This window comes from Canis lupus, chromosome 22 (assembly GCF_048164855.1).
Source record: "Canis lupus baileyi chromosome 22, mCanLup2.hap1, whole genome shotgun sequence".
Classification (NCBI taxonomy): domain Eukaryota; kingdom Metazoa; phylum Chordata; class Mammalia; order Carnivora; family Canidae; genus Canis; species Canis lupus.
The window spans coordinates 2,531,394-2,549,149 of record NC_132859.1 but is presented as its reverse complement, the minus strand read 5'-3'; the positions used below and the strand labels follow the sequence as shown (position 1 = coordinate 2,549,149).

Sequence of the window (17,756 nt, the reverse complement as noted above, 5' to 3'; positions counted from 1 at the left end):
CTGGTGATCCCACAAGAACCGTTCGAAATTCCTCAGCTTCACATGACTTCTCCAAACTGCCTTTGCCAACAAAGTGCCACCTTCTCTTTTGTCTCCCTTATCTATCTTTATCCCCGGCTTCCCACTTTTCTAATGATTCTAGCGAAATGACTCACGATTTGCATATAATAGATTCAAGGATGGTTGCCGTGTCTAAGCACAACGTCTAAGCACAAAGGGGTTCATAAGGTCAGGGAAGCGGGTCTTGCAAGTCAGAGGTGGCTGCCTACCAGCTCAGCACTAGAACCGGAACCCCACCAGAGTCTGTGCTGGAGGCACCACTTTTCCTAGGAAATAAGGGCAAAAGCAACTGGCATTTATTGAACATTGAAACAGGCTGGGGCTGGCGCAGCATTTATATTTTCTCACTTAATCATCAAAAATAAAAAGGTAGTAGGCTATTAATATCTGCACATGTGACTGAGGAAAGAGGCCTAAAAAGGCTAAGTAACCTGTGCAAGGTCACGGGCAGCTAGTAAGCCTCATTCTGCGCCTCCCCCCTGGGGCTTCCAGCCTGACTCCCTCCTCCCAGCGCTGCTGAAGTGACAGCCTCGGGCACACAGCAGTCCCCTCCTGGCTGAACAGGAAAAGGCCTTTCTCCATCCTCCAGGGACCAGATGTCTCTGCAGCCTTCAACACTGTGGGCCACTCAGGCCCTACTGAAGCCAGCTCCACCGTGGGCTTCCACACCAACGCTTTGCCTCTCTACACCTCTGCCAGTCCTCAGTCTCCCTTGTCAACCCACTTGCTCTCCACCACCTGTAATGATGGAGCTTCTCAAGGCTGGGCCTTGGCCCTCTTCTCTGACCGCTCTCTCCCTTGGCAGCTGGCCCCAGCCCTGGGCACCTATTAACTTGCGTATCCAGAACTCCTTCTCCCTACTCTGAGCTGCAGGCAACTAGCTTGGGTGCATATCTCGTGGATATCTCTTTGCCCAGTTGCCCAAAGGTCAGTCAAACCCCTCTCTTTCCTGAACAAACCCTACTTCAGTGAAAAGCACCCCTCTTCGCCTAGCTGTCCGAGTCAGAAATCTGAGAATGGCCCGTGACTTCTCCTTCTCTTTCACCCTTACATCTGATCCAACACCAAGGCCTCTAGATTTTGCTTGGTAAGAGTATTTGGAATCATCTCCATTCTCCTATCTCTGCCGAATTGGAACTCGAGGTACCGTCAGTTCTCATCAGGATTAAAAAGGTAGCCTCCTAGTTCCTCTTCTTGCTTTCCTTTTAACCCATTTCTTAAGTTTTTCAGTGGTTTTCTGTAACTTCTTCATATTAAGGCCAAAATCATTAACATAATCCAACCTGTAAGATCCTGTTGGATCTTCCTCCTATGACCCCCACCAGCAACCCGGAGTCATTCTGCTCTCTCTTCTACTGCCTTGTACTTCTTTGGACTCTTCAATTATCCGTGCTTCTTCCAGCCTCTGAACATTTGCACGTGTTGTTCACTCTGATTAAAATGCGAATCCCTATTCTTTTCACTAATTCACTTTCTAGTCCTCCTTTGGATCTCAGGTTAAACACTGCTTCCCTAGAAAAGCTTTGCCTAACCATCCAGATCAGGTCAGCTTCTCCAACATCCCAATTTTATACTCTGGGCAGAGTGTCCTTTTATTTAGTGTTACAATCAAATAATTCACTATTTAACATGTTTCCCCTTCTCTTATGTAAGCTCCATGAGAACAACAGCTATCTGCTACGCAGCCCACTCCCACCCCTAAAACAAGGCCTGGTGTATAGTTGAAACTTGGTGTATCACTATTGAATTAATTAATTATAGGGAACTCTGTTTTGCCCTACTTCTCTAGACTTTTCTAAAATCTACAGATCATCAGGTGATTTTGTATGTTTAGTGAAAATAAGAATCTAGTTGGAATTTACAACTGACAAAAGACTTAAACCATTAAATCAAAGATTCTGATAGAATCCCATTCCACTTTGTCGCTACTTAAGGGAAAGTACGAATGAAACACAGTTTCATGTGCCACTCATCAATGTCTGTTATCAAAATGCATGGAGGGCTACATCATTTTTGTGCCTGGTGGTTTCCAAATGAGTCATCATTCACTTATCAACAGTGATGAATGGTGCCCTCCTAAGAAAGTGTTATTACCGTTTGTAGTCACCTTCATGACAGTCAAAATGTGTGCTCTTATACAACCATCAAAGCCAGCTGACTGACAGATGAACATGCCTTCAGTCTAGATTTTTCAAAAAAGGTTAAATATCATTTAAAAAAAACATTCCATACCCTAGATTTGGTAACTTCCAGGTGAGGCACCACAGAGGAACAGAGTGTGATTTAGAGGGATCACTAAGACCAGTCCAACAGATGAGACAGCAGGTGACAAAATGACCTGAGCACATGAAAACAGGTCAAGCTGAACTCGTGCTTTGAGTCATGCCCCTTGTCCCAGGCATTATGCGGCTTTCTTGGTCAAATGCAAGGTACGTATTTTAGCTAGCTACTCCTCTTTCCTGAGCAGCTTACAACTGTGAATAATATCTAAGACACACCTATTCAGGAGCAAACAGTTTAAGACAAGACATTTGGGCTGCTGCTTTCTGCTTTTAGCATCTGTGATTTGTAAAGGAACTGCAAGCCTCAGAGCGACTTGCAATTCGGTGCCTGACACTTGATTTCAGTCTTCGCCACTCCATTATTGCCTTAAAATAAAAAAGAGCCTGTGATGGATTCTTTACAAAATGACACTAGGAATTATATTTAATGCCTCTGTCATAGAACTAACCATTGGCCTAAAATAAATTCAGCCATGTATTCACAGAGGGGCAGTTCTGCCTACAGGGGAAAAAAAGAGAGAGATACAACCTTGGTGTCCTCAGAAGCTGTATCCGTTTCCCAGATAACTCTTTATTGAAGCTTTGACTTAAGATTTAGGGTTTCCAAAATTTGACTGACAAAGCTAAGTGTCCTGTGCCCCCATATTGATGTCATTCATTTCTAATATTAGCAGCAGAGCGGCCCAGGTTCACCTGGGAAAGAGGAGCTTTTATTTTGAGTTGAACAGGAGCAGATACTAAAAATGAACACAGTGAGACTTCCTTCTGGCATATCTGACACAGATAAAATAGGTAAACCAGTGCAGTGAGACTATTTTGAATCCAAAGGGAGAGGAATCCAATCTAATTCGAAATTTGATGTGCTTACAGAATTTTTATGTAGCCTCAATTGTGTGAATGCTGAGGAATTAAGAAACAAAATGAAATTCCATAAAGTTGTTTTGTTGCACAAGGATCATGAAGTAGTCATGAAAATTCCATGTGTGGGATGAAGAAGGTTCCAAGGCATCCGTTATAGCCTAGCATGATATGTAAACTTGGCCATTATTCAGTGTTATAATCACACAAACAAGCTTTTGATGGTATAGTTTGTACTCACCAGATCAAATATGTCCAGCATTTGGGCTTCTGTTATCCAGTAGAGCTTAAACGGATTGGGATGGCTAGACAGTCACCACATCTCCATTGACTGTTGCGGAGACATGTACAGAGGCAGGAGGAGGCGGGTGCCCCACTGGTAACCACAGAAATTGTGTTGGAATTCTACGAGGTGAATTGGAGGGAGCTAGTTCCTCCCACCTTCTACGTCTGCAGAGAGAGAAGCATCGTCATGTGTTGAGAATGTCCTACAGGGTAGGAGTCTCACGGAGACTCACCCGTGGACAAAGTAAAAGCAGTGGATTTAGAGACCGGATGTGGCTCATGACAGAAAATGCCTCTCACTTTGAAAACAACCAACTGGGTTTGGCAACTGTTCCTTCTAGAGGGTGGAGATATTGAGATGGGGGAAAATAAAAGTCCCAGGGCTCAATGAGGGATCTATCACCTCTGCATCAATATTTGTCCTACTGGAACTGTTCATAGAGCACAAAATCTTCTAAGGCTTCCATTCTGGAAAAGCTGGCCTGAGTGTTTAAACATCTGTGGCAGGAAAATGGGCCGCATTTAGTACTTGCTACTTTGCAGTTTGTTTTTGCTGACAATTCTCCAGTTTCTCAAGTTTGATCTTCCAAACCCGTAGCTGAGTGATCATTATCTTCCTGAGTCATTGTCATAAGGAAAACAGGGCAGGTCTCCCCACCTTGGTGCTGGGACATTGCTTGGTAAGGACCCAGTGACAGAACCTTGCCCTATTTGATTTGGCTAGAAAAATGTCTTGCTCTGCAGTTTTGTGCACTCCCTGTTCTCAAAATCATGGGACGATTAAAATTATGTGAAAACCCTGAGATCTTTTTTACTCCCCCTCCATGAGGGGGGTGTCACATAGTGACACAAATACAGGTCTGAGGTAGGTCTGCATGTTTTCCCAAAGATTTCCAAGGGAGGACATACCCCCACTGTGTTGTAATTACATGGTTGCTTTTCTGTGCCCCTGAGAATTAGATAGAAAACTCCCCGGAGGTAGAGAACCATAATGGGTCCCTCCCTCTGTATTCCCGTGAGCTGCACGTTGCCTAGAATGTGGAAGCCTCTCAGTAAGCCTTAACTGATACATTGATATCGAGTATCTCTGCCTGGAACACTGTTGCTCACATATATACGGGTGACCCTTGAACAACATGAGTCTGAGGGACACAGACCCCCTGTGCAGTTGAAAATCCACGTATAACTTTTGAGTCCCCCTAGAACTTAACTACTAATAGCCTCTTGTTGACTGGAAGCCTAATTGATAACATAGTCAACACAAATTTTTTATATCATATGCATTATATGCTGTATCCTTAAAGTAAAGCAAGCTAAAAAAACTATTAAAATCATAAAGAAGAGAAAATACAATTATAGTACCACACTGGTGCTCACTTTGGCAGCACATATATATAGTACCACGCTGTATTTATTTTTTAAAAATCCACGTGTAGGGGACCCATGCAGTTCAAATCTGTGTTGTTCAAGGGTCAACTGTACTTATTTTTTTATATTTATTTTATATTTATGTATTTATTTACTTTTTTTTTTTGTTTTGGTGTAGTCTTTTTTTTTTCTTCTCCCCACTATATAGCTTTTGTTCTAGATTATTGTCCTTTAAAATCAGGAGACTTTTAAAGATTTTATTTTTATTTATTTATTCATGAGAGACAGAGAGAGGCAGAGGGGCAGGTTCCCCCCAGGGAGCCTGATGTGGGACTCAATTCCGGAATCCCGGGATCATGACCTGAGCCAAAGGCAGATGCTCAACCACTGAGCCACCCAGGGTGCCTCTAAAATCGGTGGACTTTGAAACTAAAAGAAAAATCTTCAGATTTTATATCCTGTGGTTTTTGAGAATAATTTCTTATGCAAATTATTTTCATGGGAGAAGGCTATAATTATTTTTCTTCTATTTAATAGTTCAAAATATTTTTCACAAACTCCTTTATGCAATAGTTTCCTTCCAGGTGGACTTCCCCACTTCAAATGGGAAAATGTAGCACTATGTCTGTGAGAGGGGGATCAGAGTTAGAAAGCACCCAAAATAATTCTGCTTTGCATTTGCCTGCTGTGCAACACCTTAACATACATTATCATGTTCCAGTCCCATTCATTCTAGATGAATGGCCCAGGCCTTATAGCTCATCTTACTAGTGAAGAGATTGAACCCAGAGGAAGGGTTTGTGCTGTTTTGCTTGGGATAGAAGTGTGTGTATTGGAGGGGAGATTGTGTTCTTATAAGAGCATCCAATCAGAGAGTAAGGGGTGTATTTTTCCTGCCATGTTTCAATTATTTAAGCTTCACCTCTCACATTAGACCCCTACAAAATTCTACAAGGGATTCTCTCTCTGAGATTTTGGTCTCTTCCCTCACAGCTCTTAGGCAGATGGTGGTAGGAAGACGGGGTGGGTGTGGGTCTCCACGGAATACCCTACAATGTAGCCTAGAGCACCTAGTTCTCTCTCTACTTAGAGAGTGAAAATACATTTCCTCTTCTCGATAAGCTTTTGAGGGTGAAAAGCAAAGGGATCGATGAGAAGAAAAAATCATTTAAAAAGGACTATCTGACCTTCTTGTAGCAACGTTATGTAGCCTTTTATAAAAAATAATGACAGTCCCCAACTTCTCATGGTTTGACTTCGAGTCTTTTGACTTTGTGATGGTGTGAAAACCATGTGCATTCAGTAGAAACCATACTTCAAACTTTAAATTTGGATCTTTTTCTGGGCTAGTGATATATGGTAGGACACTCTCTCATGATGCTGGGCAGGAGGCCACAGCTCCCAGGCAGCCCCACAAACAGGAAGGTCAACAGTCAATATACTTACAGTGACTCTAGACCCATCCAACCATTTGGGGTTTTTTTATTTGTTTGACTTTCAGTATAGTAGTCAGTAAATTACATGAGATCTTCAACATTTTATTGTAAAATAGGCTTTTGTTAGATGATTTTGCCCATTTGTAGGCTAACAGAAGTGTTCTGAGCACGTTCAAGGTAGGCTAATCTATGATGTTTGATGGTTAGGTGAATTAAATGTATTTTCAACCTAGGATATTTTCAACTTAGGATGGGTTTCTCAGGACATAACCCCATTTTATGTCAAGGAATATCTGTAATATAGGTAAAACAGCCTAAAGGGTCATTTTGAATTTGTTCTTATGATAATCCCCAACCATCAGTAATAATATTCTACTTCAGAAGTCAGTTTGTTACTCAACCAACAAATATTTATTAAGGGTCCACTGTGTGTCAGGCTCTATGGATGAATAATGAATGACTATTTGGTGAATAAGATACTGATTTTTCCCTCAAGGAACTCACATTCTAGAAAGAGAAGAAAATAAATTTGTAAAGAAATTAGTAAAGATCATTCAAGGCTGAAAAGCTGCATCTCATGGGGGTATTTTCATTTTGTGCTGAACCTGAGCACATTTTGAGCCTCCTAACACCCAAATGGAGATGAAAGACTCTTCCACAGATGTGCACCTGCAGCTCTACCATGACTCTAGCCAAAACAACGTCAAAAGTGCGATATAGTACTCATAGCTAAATGTTTACAGTTTCACATGAGAAAGTCATAACCACATGCTTCTTTATTTTTATTCTAGGAATCTTGGAAAATCAGGACTCAGAGTTTCTTGTTTGGGTCTTGGTAAGTACCAGGGGATCATGTGGGGGTGGACTGGGAGGTCAGAGACTGGGGGGAACACCAAGGGAGTGTTTGGGGTTAGGCTGAGACCCAGTAGGGTGAAGAGAGGCTTCCTGACCCACTTCTCCTTCCGAGCCTTTCCTGCCCAACACAGACTTCTCCCTCTCTAAGGTCAAAGAGCCACTGTGCTCATGATGCCTTATGGGGCCCACCAAGCAGAAATAAATCCAATATTAAGGCATACCTTAGAGGAAATTTCTGTGTTACTCATGTGTAGAAATGCAAAGAACCTCACTGTATGCATCTTACAGTCACCTGTAGCTTCATCTGAATTTTTTTCTATCCTTATTTTCCCTTGGCTGAATTTACTCACTTATTTTTCTACACTGTTGTGTATTTTATGTACTTTTTATATATTTTTATAACATACCTTAAATACTCTCGGGACAAAATAATATATATATATGTATATAAAAATTATATATAACATATCACTTATAAATATATATAATATGATTTATAATATAAATATTTATAAATATATAAATTTATATATATAAATAATATACATAAATTATTTTCCCCAGAAAATGTAAATATTTCAAGAAGACTAAGTAGAGATGGCAATGGTAACAGCATGACGATGAGTCTGAAACGGTAAAATCTGAGTGTGAGACTTGAGGAGGTGTAAGGCTTCCAGATCTTCCCCAGATATGGGGAAGAGCAGCCTTGGTGTTCGGACCCTTCAGCACCATGAGAATTCCTGTAACCTAAGAAAGTCTAGACCATGATGGTAGCTGAGGTAATGATGAGAAGTGGTCAGATTATGGCTCTATTTTGAAGATAGAGCCTGGCAGGTTCTTTGATTCTGTGTGTAAGGGAGGCCAAAAGAGGCAAAGCTGTTGGGGGGAGGGTTGCCTTAACAGCAGAAAGGATGGAATTGCCAGTAAATGAGATGCAGAAGAAGGAAGAAAGAGAGATTAGGAAGGGGGAGATGAGATTGATTTGTGGATGTATTAAGTTTCAGAGACTTGTTAGATATCCAAGACAAAAAGGTCAAATAGGTACATGGATAGATGAGTCTAGACTTTAGAAGAGAGATGTAGGCTAGGTCCATGATCACTTGAGAGTCCTCAACATGTAGATGCTGTTTAAGCCACAAGACTGGATGAGCATTATGGGAGCGAGTATAGATAAAAAACAGGAGTGCATGGTCTCAGACCTGGCAAATCCAACATTCAGAAATCAGGAAAATGAGCAAGAGCCAATAAAGAAGACTGAGAAGAAGCAGTCAGTGTGCTAGGCGGAGAAGCAGGAGAATGTGGAGTCCTAGAATCCAGGTGAAGAAAGTATTTAATAGGAAGATGGAATGACCAACCCTATTAAATGCAGCTCATAGGTCAAGCAAGATAAGGATCAAGAATTGATCATAGAGCAGCAGGGAGGTCACTGATCACTTTGAAAAGATCAGTTTTGAGGGGTGAAGAGTTCATGCATGAGTGGGCTCAAGAGAGCACATTGGGTTCAAGAGAATAGCTGGTGGCTACTCTTTAGATGACTATTTCTATGAAAGGAAGAAGAGAATGAAGGGGCAGCTAGATAGGAGGCACAGTCAGAGAGGGTGTTTTACACATGGAAGAAATGACAGCATATCTATACATCTGCTGATGAGGAAATCCTTTTGAGAGAGGGGAAAAAACGATGTAGGAGAAGACAGAAAAATACCTAGAATGATTTCCCCGAGGACACAAGAAGACAGTAGCATGAAAACCGCCAGGGTACATGGGCTTCGAGCTGTTAGGTGGTGGGATCTCATAGAAGTTCTCTTCTCTTGCTTCTGTATTCTGGGTGGAAATCAGAAGCAAGGTCCTCAGCTGTTAGTGAGGATGGGAAGAAAGTGCTGAAAGCTGGATGAGAAAGAGGACATCCAGGAGAGCAGAAGACTAAACAGACCGAGGGATGCATCACAGTAGCCAGACAGCCATTCTGGATCTGCTCGAGATTCATGCTAATAAATTGAAAGTAAGGCCAACTCCATAGCTGGGTGTTTTTCCTGCAGCCGTGTTCAGCTGTGCAGATGGGACTTTTCAAGGGCATATGATGGAAACAAAAGCCAAGAAACTGAGAGTTCAGGGAAAGAGGGGATTGTAGTGGTGGACCTCAGAGTTTAAACTGAGCAAAGAGGAAAATGAGGACCAGAGCCAGGAAAATGAGCCGTGAGTAAAATGAGGAGTTCGAGGGGCAGTGGCAAATGGGGAGGCTTGATGAATGGTGCAAGCAGAGGGACCGAAGGATTGTTGGAACGAGAGAGGTAGAGACAATAAATTTGAAGGATAGAAAGTGGAAGTTAGCAAAGGGAATACCTGAGGTTATGGGCATTCGGTGTTGGGTAGTGACAAATCTAAGGTGTGTCCCTTGGAAGAAGGTAGCTGAGGTTGTGTTGAAGACAAGATCAGTTGAGAGGAGGAGGCCAAGAAACTGAGTCACTGAAATCACTAAAAAGTATGACAAAACTAATATTGAAGGGGCACCTGGGACGGCTCAGTCAGTTGAGTGGCTGACTCTTGATCTCAGCTCATGATCTCAGGATCCTGGGATTGAGCCCACATGGGCTCCGCACTCAGCAGGGAGTCTGCTTCTCCCTCTTCCTCTGCCCCTCCCCCTGCTCATGCTTGCTCTCTCTTGCTCTCTCTCTCATATAAATAAAATCTTTTAAAAATGCCTAATACTGAAGAGAGAGACAGTGAGCCAGAGCTAAAATTTTCAAAGCATGAGAGAGAATGAGTAGGGGGTGGTTAAGTGACTGTAACGTGGGGGCCTGGGGATGCGGGAGTCAGAGCAGTGGTCAGGCCCTGGGGAGGATGCAGGAGGAGGACTTCTTGGCTCCGGTTGAATGAAAGTGTGGCGACCAGGGAAGGGACAGTAGTGAATGAATAAAAGGTATCTGCAACTAATTCTGCCTCCTTTCACTGTATTTCAAAGATATGGAAGGCTATTGATGCCCAAGTTTTTCTGATTCTAACGATATAATTTGGGAGGTGAGGGTGGTCTTTGTTCACCGTAAGTCTAAGGGAATTTGACATTTGCTTAATTTAGGACTCTGGTCTGGTTACCATTTACCTGTATTTGAAAGACTCTGGAAGTTCATTATCAGAGATAGTCTGGCCTTAGTTTTTTCGAGAATGTGCTGTATGGCAAATAATTATTCACAATTTATTATTGCAAGAAATTGCTTATAAATATAAATTAAGAAACAGAGTACAGGCAGCTGAGTGGTATAGTTGGTTAAGCGTCGGACTCTCGGTTTCAGCTCAGGTCGTGATCTCAGTTGTGAGATCGAGCCCTGATTGAGCTCCATGCTCAGTGCAGTCTGCCTGAGGTTCTCTCTCCCTCTGCCCCTTCACTTATGCTCTCTGTCTAAAATAAATAAATAAATCCTAAACATTTTTTAAAGAAATAGAGTAATTTATGAAAATTAAGAAATATAGTGAAAAACCATAGTATCTATGGCAGAAAATAATTTACTCAAAAGTATATAGAAAACTCAGGTAAAACTATAAAAACTTAAAACTAAAAACTTCAGGTGTCTATGAAGTCCTGCATGTAAATGAGTCTCCAGAGGTCGGACTGTGGTCTTTTAAAAACCCAGTGTGTGTTTGCTGTAAGTATTTGGTGAACCTTGAAACGAAACTTTGATTCAGAGGTAGCAAGTCCTGATGTGACCTTCACATTTTTCTGGGAGCCTGAACACTTGTGATGAGACATTGTGTGAAAAATAGGAAGAAACAAAGAAAATTCATGGGGTTGACTGACTTCATTCAAAACCGGTAACAAAGCTTGGTTGCATAAGCATCTTTTGAGAACTTTTCTGAGCTGCCTCTGCAAGCCAGAGGAAACAAAACACATGATAGGAAGGAAGGATGCACCAGGCTTAGATCACCCAGCAGGCTCTGCAGACCTCGGCTCTCACATCCAGGTGGAGCCCTGTGTACTGCTGCGGGCTTAGGATGTCCGCTCAGTTATAGCCCACGTTCAACTAAGGATTTGGAAATTAAGTATTAAGTGCACCAAGCAGTCACACCATTACAGATGTCTTTTATTGAAATGCTTGGAAAAAAAAATACTCGAGAGGTCACAGCTAAAGCTAATAATCCCGACTTTCTGCCCTACCAGCCCAGGACAGACTGAGAACTTCCTGCCCTGCCAAGTTTCCTTTTGCTAAACTAAGAGCATGTGTAAATGGGAGCAGAGAGGTGGAAACACTTAAGGATAAACCGAAGATACTTCTGAAGGAACATGGCTCTGCCAACTAGCAAAAGGGGAGGGAGAAACTAGGTGGCCAAGAGCCCCTGGGGGTTGCTGAGGCTGGCCTGGCTTGGAAGTACCCTGGCTACTGCCAGCAAGCCCCAAAGTCCAAGAAACTTATGGGAAAGCAGCAAATCCACGAAAGAGTGACAAAATCCTCGACTGGGATGTGGGATCATCTGAGACGGGAATAGTAGTGTTTCTATATTCAACCCTTTGTCCCTTGGTTCGTTCTCAGCGAGCGTCTAGGAAGCCAGGCGTTTCGCTGGTTGCAGGGGAAACCGAGGTGAAAGCAGCCAGGATTCTGCTCTCACACTGTCCACGGAGTTGAGGGGTTAGGCATGTGGATGTGGAAACAGACACCAGAACGGAGACTACAGGGGGGACCAAGCTTGAGGAACGTCTCCTGAAGAACTCAGGACAACCTCACAGGGCAGGTACTGCGGGAGCCCAGAGACCCGACGGGAGTCATCAGATGGAGAAAGAGGGTGAAGGACTCACTCGAGACCGAGGCAGCACCGTGAGGGAGACCCCAAGGAGCAGGAGGTGCCTGGGGCATCCCGGGGTCCGTGTACAACACTGTGAACGCAGGGTGTCGAGGAGCCACGGGGCCTGCGCCTGGGAGGAGAGAAGGCCTGACTGGGAGAGCCCCCCGTTGTGCGGCTGAAGCGTTTAGCTCACATCTGTGATTTCTCTCGGGTTCCTGCACGCCCGGAGGTCCCGGGCCCACGGGGTCGCTTGGGGGGGGTGGGGGGTGTCGCAGACCCGGCTCACCTGCTTCACACCAGCGCCTCCCTTCCACCGCCGCAGGTTCTCTCAGAGGAGTTCGACTTTTTCTAAACACGAATGTAAATATAAAGGTTTTAAGTGTGTATCTTAATGTCAAATTTTAAAGTAAATTTATATTTTTAATGCAAATGTATTTTTTTTAATTAATTTATTTATTCATGAGAGAGAAAGAGAGAGAGGGGTGGAGACCCAGGCAGAGGGAGAAGCAGGCTCCACGCAGGGAGCCCGATGCGGGGCTCGATCCCGGGACCCCAGGATCACGCCCTGGGCTGCAGGCAGGTGCTAACCGGCTGGGCCCCCCGGGCTGCCCGCAAGCGTATTTCTATTTCTTAATGTAAAATGTAATCCATGACTTTACCTCGCGGAGCAGTTTGAGGTTCACGGCGAAGCAGAAAGCGTGGCTGGGCCCTCTTGTCCCACGTCCACACGGCTGCCCCCATCAGCGTCCCACCCCCGAGAGGCACATTTGTTCCAGGCCGGCGGGGACCCGTCCTTGTCACCCAAGCCACAGGTTACGCGGGGTGTGTGCGTGACGCTTGGTGTCGTGTGGGCCGTGGCCTCGGACCGATGTGTAAGGCGCGTAGTCCTCACTGTGGTGTCGCACGGCTGCTCTCACCGCCCTGAGATCTCTGTGCCCCGCCTGTCCCCGCCGCCACGTGCCCCCACAACCGCCGACTCTACGGGCCGCAGTGCTGGGAGTTCCAGAGGCGGCGGTGGAGACGTGACCCGGGGCGCAGCCTGGCCCAGCCTGGGCCGGGGCCTCCTCCAGTCGCAGGGAGTGCCTCGTCTCCTCGTGTCTTTTAATGGCTTAATGGTTTTTTCTTTAGTGCTTCAGATTTCATTTTGAAAGGGGGGCGGGGGAAGCATCCTTCAGTCAAAAAAAGATATATATAATATATATACATATCCAGAAATGTTTTCCAGACCGCGTGGCGCCTCCTGAGAAGCCTGAGGTGCCCGAGCGAGCAGGCCGCCAGGCGCGGGGGCCGCCGGGCAGCCTCGGGAAGGCGACGAGGGAGGGCTGGAGCCGGCGCAAAGGCCTGCAGGCAGGAGGCGGGTATCTGGGAGCACGGACCGGGCACCTGGCGGCCTGGGGGACAGCGGGGCCCCGCAGCGAGGATGCGGCTGCGGCCTCGGCAGGAAGGGACAGGAGGACCAGTAAGGGGAGCGGCTCAGGGCAGCGGGGGCCGAGGGCCGTGACCCGCTTCCGAGGTCTGGCGGCCGGGCCGGCACGTGCAGCAGGGACAGTGCAGCAGGGACAGCCCGAGCTCACGCCCCCGGCCGCCTGCTGACAGGACTGGGCGACGGGCTGGCGACGGCCGCGCCCCTGGCACAGAGGCCCACTGTGCTTCCTGCGTCCCACGGCGCCCCCGGCGGAGCGCGGTGTCTGAGGAGCAGGGCGCTCGGCTCCGCGCACTGACTGGATGACAGGATAGGATCGTGGCTGAGGATCGTGGCTGAGGAACGGCGGAGGCCCAGGAAGGGACCGCCCGGATGCAGCTGAGGTCGGAAATGGTGAGCGGCCGGGGTCAAGCCGGCTCAGTGCACACGCAGTGACGGGGTGGGGCACAGAAAGGGTCCAACGAGGGGGCCTGGCCGCAGAGTGGACTAGGGACCGGGGCGCGAGCGCATACACCGCCGTGGACTCCGGCCTGGGGTGGGGCGCAGCTGGTCCCCCCGCAGGGAGAAGGGGCGTCTGCCCGCAGCGTCTCCCATTAAGAGCAGGAGGCCTGGGGGATCCCTGGGTGGCTCAGCGGTTTGGTGCCTGCCTTTGGCCCAGGGTACGACCCTGGAGTCCCGGGATCCAGTCCCGCATCGGGCTCCCGGCATGGAGCCTGCTTCTCCCTCCTCCTGCGTCTCTGCCTCTCTCTCTCTCTCTCTCTCTCTCTCTGTCTATCATGAATAAATAAATAAATAAATCTTTAAAAAAAAAAAAAGAGCAGGAGGCCTGATTCACGCCCCGGCAGGCAGGCGACACACCACGTGGCGTCGGCTCCTCCAGGCGTCTGAGAGGCTGACCTCACCCTGCACTGTCCACTCTGGGGTATCCACGCTTCCCTCCAGATACCAGGTTTGCAAGGAAAAAGGCGTGTGGTGCTTGATTCAACGTGACCAGGCCACAGGGTACCTGCACGTTTAGTCAGAGGTGGTTCTGGGAGCCTCCTGAGGGTGCTTTGGGATGGCGCTAACCTTTGAATCGGTGACCGAGCAGAGCAGGTGGCGGGTCCTCATTCCGCCAGCTGGAGGCCCGAGGAGTACCAAAAGGCGGACCCGCTTCAAATGCGAGGGACGTCCTTCTGCCTGCTTTGAGCTGGGACATCAGACTTTTTTTTGACTTTTAGACTTGAACAGAAATATTTTTTTCTCTGCTCTCGAGCCTTCTGGCTTTCGGCCTACAACTCAAGCCATGGGCTCTCCTGGTTCTCAGGCCCTCAGACTCGGACTGAGTCTACACGTCAGTTCTCTTGGGTCTCCAGCTTGCAGGTGGCAGAGCTCGGGACCTCTTAGCCTTCACGATGCCGTGAGCCAATTCCTTATACTAAATCTCCTTATAGAAGCATATATTTACACACACAACAAACTTATGTATAAATACAGATGTTATATATTTTAAAATATGTATTATAGTTAACTATAAAATATATAAACATTTAATATAAAGATATATAATAATTGTATTTCAAAAAAATTTCACATCCTGTTTCTCCAGAGAACCCAGACTAACCAAAGCATTTTGCTAGATCTTTAAGAGCTCACATGGGTGAATGTGGCAGCCGAGCAGCCAGAGAGTTCTAGGAAGTGACACATGAAACAGGGAGATACGGGGGAGCACAGATGAAGGGCTGTGTGGTCACATGCTCACTTCCCAGCTGAGCACACACACAGCCTCATCTAGAATACCATTACCCCAAAGGGGGTGTGGGCTGTTCTCTGGTCAGCAGGGGCATTCTGTGCAGTGCTACCAGACAGGGTTTAGTCGGGGTGTAAGGAGGAAGAGGAGGAGGAACACCCCAGGCCTCCGGGCCCTGTTTTACATACGCCTTGAGGCTGGGACTCCTGGGCCCAGCAGACCGCCTCTACCAGCCAGGCTGTCGTCTTCAGGCAGCCTATTCACACCTCATTCTTGAAGAAGTCCTAGAGTTAGATATTTAACACCTTGGAGAGCCTACGCTGGGTCTCTAAAGAGGTGTTCCTTCTCGGCTCTGGCAGCGCATCAGAATTACCTGCGGTGCTTTTAAAAATGTAGGTAACTGGGGGCACCTGGGCGGCCCAGTCGGTGAAGCGTCCGACTCCTGACTTTGGCTCCGGTCGTGCTCTCAGGGCTGTGAGACTGAGCCCTGTATTGGGTTCCAAGCTCAAAGAGGAGTCTGCTTGGGGTTCATTCCCTCTCCTTCTCCCTCTGCCCCTGCCCACTCACCTCCCAAATAAATAAATCTTTAAAAAATAAAAAAAATAACAATGCAGGTAACCAGGCTCTACCCAGACCTCTTGAGAAGCTCCCAAGGCCCACTCCAAGTACAGGCGTTTTGTGTGTGTGTGTGTTTTTTTTTTTTTTTTAAGATTTTATTTATTTATTTATTCATGAAAGACTGAGAGACAGAGAGAGAGAGCGCGCCAGAGACAAAGGCAGAGGGAGAAGCAGGCTCCATGCACCGGGAGCCCGATGTGGGATTCGATCCCGGGTCTCCAGGATCGCGCCCTGGGCCAAAGGCAGGCGCTAAACCGCTGCGCCACCCAGGGATCCCGTGTGTGTTTTTTTTAAAGAACTATTTATTTATTCATGATAGAGAGACGCAGAGACACAGGCAGAGGGAGAAGCAGGCTCCATGCTGGGAGCCCGACGTGGGACTCGATCCCAGCACTCCGGGATCACACCCTGGGCCAAAGGCAGGTGCCAAACTCCTGAGCCACCCAGGGACCCCTAAGTGCAGGTGTTTTTATGGTGCAAGGCTGCACTGATGATCCTGAGGTGGTTATGGGGTTGGAAGCCATTGCCCCAGCCAGGTGGAAGGGGACAGACTTGTAAGGACTGATCCCGGGGAGCCAGCACCCATGATCCCCCCTGCTAGCCCCTGGAGCTGGCTGAGGCATCGCCACCTGGGCCGCAGGCTCCAGGAGGAAAGTCTGCGGAGCTGAGGCCTGGCCTCAGGGGTTCTCTGGAGAGCTCCTGGGGCAAGCCGGCCGGCCGGATCGCTTCTCCTTCCATTCAGCCCCCGCCCCCTGGCCTGGTCTTGCTCCGTGGCCTTCCCTAATCAAGGGAAGCTTCCAGAGCACAGGCAGTAATCGTAAGAATAAACTGTGTGGGCTTCTCTTTAATGTGTTGCGTATGTGCAGAATGTACTCCTGGCTCGCCTCCCTCTGCCTTAGAGATGCTCTCACTGAATTAAATATTTTGACACTGGGAGAACATGACATTAAATATCTAACACGGGTGATAGTATTTTTGCGACACCCTCTGCGAGCCTCGGTCTTGGGCCCAGGTCGGTGGCAGCTAGTGCTTCACCTACTCTCCCACGGTCTCTACCAAGGCCTCTGAGACGTTTGAGAGACGTTGTAAAAGCCCAATTCCTTCCCTTAGGCTCCCAGTTCCTCTGCATGATGCGGGGTATCTTAAGAACCGAAATACCCCCGAAATGTAAATACTGCGTGAATATTAAACATATAAACTAGGGACTTTTAGGCTGGGTCACGTCTCCTGGGACAGCCACCTTGGATGATCGCCACGGAGGCCCGGATGCGGGCGGGGGCTGCGCGGGACGGCCCAGCTCCCCGGCACCGGGCGCCTCCTCCCGGGCGCCTGCCCGCTGCGCTGCCCCTCAGCCTGACCCGACAGGTGTCGCCCGCTCGGCCGCCGCCCGTCCTCCCAACTGCGGCGGGAGCCCGGAGGCCGCGCGTCCTGAGAGGCCCCGACGCGGCTCCGTGTGTGACCGCTGCTCCCACGCCACCGCCGGGCCCAGGCCGAGGGCCCAGCACAGCGGCCGCGCTCCTCAGCTGCTCCCTGGGAGGGCCGCCCCGCGCCTCAGGCCGCCCTCGGGCCGCCTCAGACCACTCGGCCGCCTCAAGCCACCCCCCCCCGCCCCCGCAGGCCCCCTCAGCTCCCCTCAGGCCGCTCGGCCTCCTCAGCCCACCCCCCCTCGGGCCGCCTCAGGACGCTCGGACTCCTCAAGCCCCCACCCCCTCAGCTCTCCTCAGGCCGCTCGGCCTCCTCAGCCCACCCCCCCTCGGGCCCCCTCAGGCCGCTCGGCCGCCTCAGCCTCCCTCAGCCTCCCTCAGGCCCCCTCAGGCCCCGTCAGTCCACCCGGCCGCCTCAGCCCCCCCTCAGGTCTCCTCAGGCTGCTCCGCCGCCTCAGCCCCCCTCAGGTCTCCTCAGGCCCCCTTAGGCCCCGTCAGGCCGCTCGACCGCCTCAGCCCCCACTCAGCTCTCCTCAGGCCGCTCGGCCGCCTCAGGTCTCCTCAGCCCCCCTCAGGTCTCCTCAGGCTGCTCCGCCGCCTCAGCCCCCCTCAGGTCTCCTCAGGGCGCTCGGCCGCCTCAGGCCCCCT

General features: G+C 48.3%; 1 protein-coding gene across 4 annotated transcripts in view; it reads left to right on the top strand.

Annotated features, from left to right (window-relative positions):
• Positions 1-17,756, top strand: part of KCNAB1 (potassium voltage-gated channel subfamily A regulatory beta subunit 1) — a 359,203-nt gene that overhangs the window by 248,749 nt on the left and 92,698 nt on the right. For all 4 annotated transcript variants that reach the window (XM_072792175.1, XM_072792176.1, XM_072792179.1 and 1 more), the window contains one exon: positions 7,081-7,124. In XM_072792175.1, the coding sequence (XP_072648276.1) occupies positions 7,081-7,124 (44 nt within the window). The remainder of the gene's footprint in view (positions 1-7,080; positions 7,125-17,756) is intronic.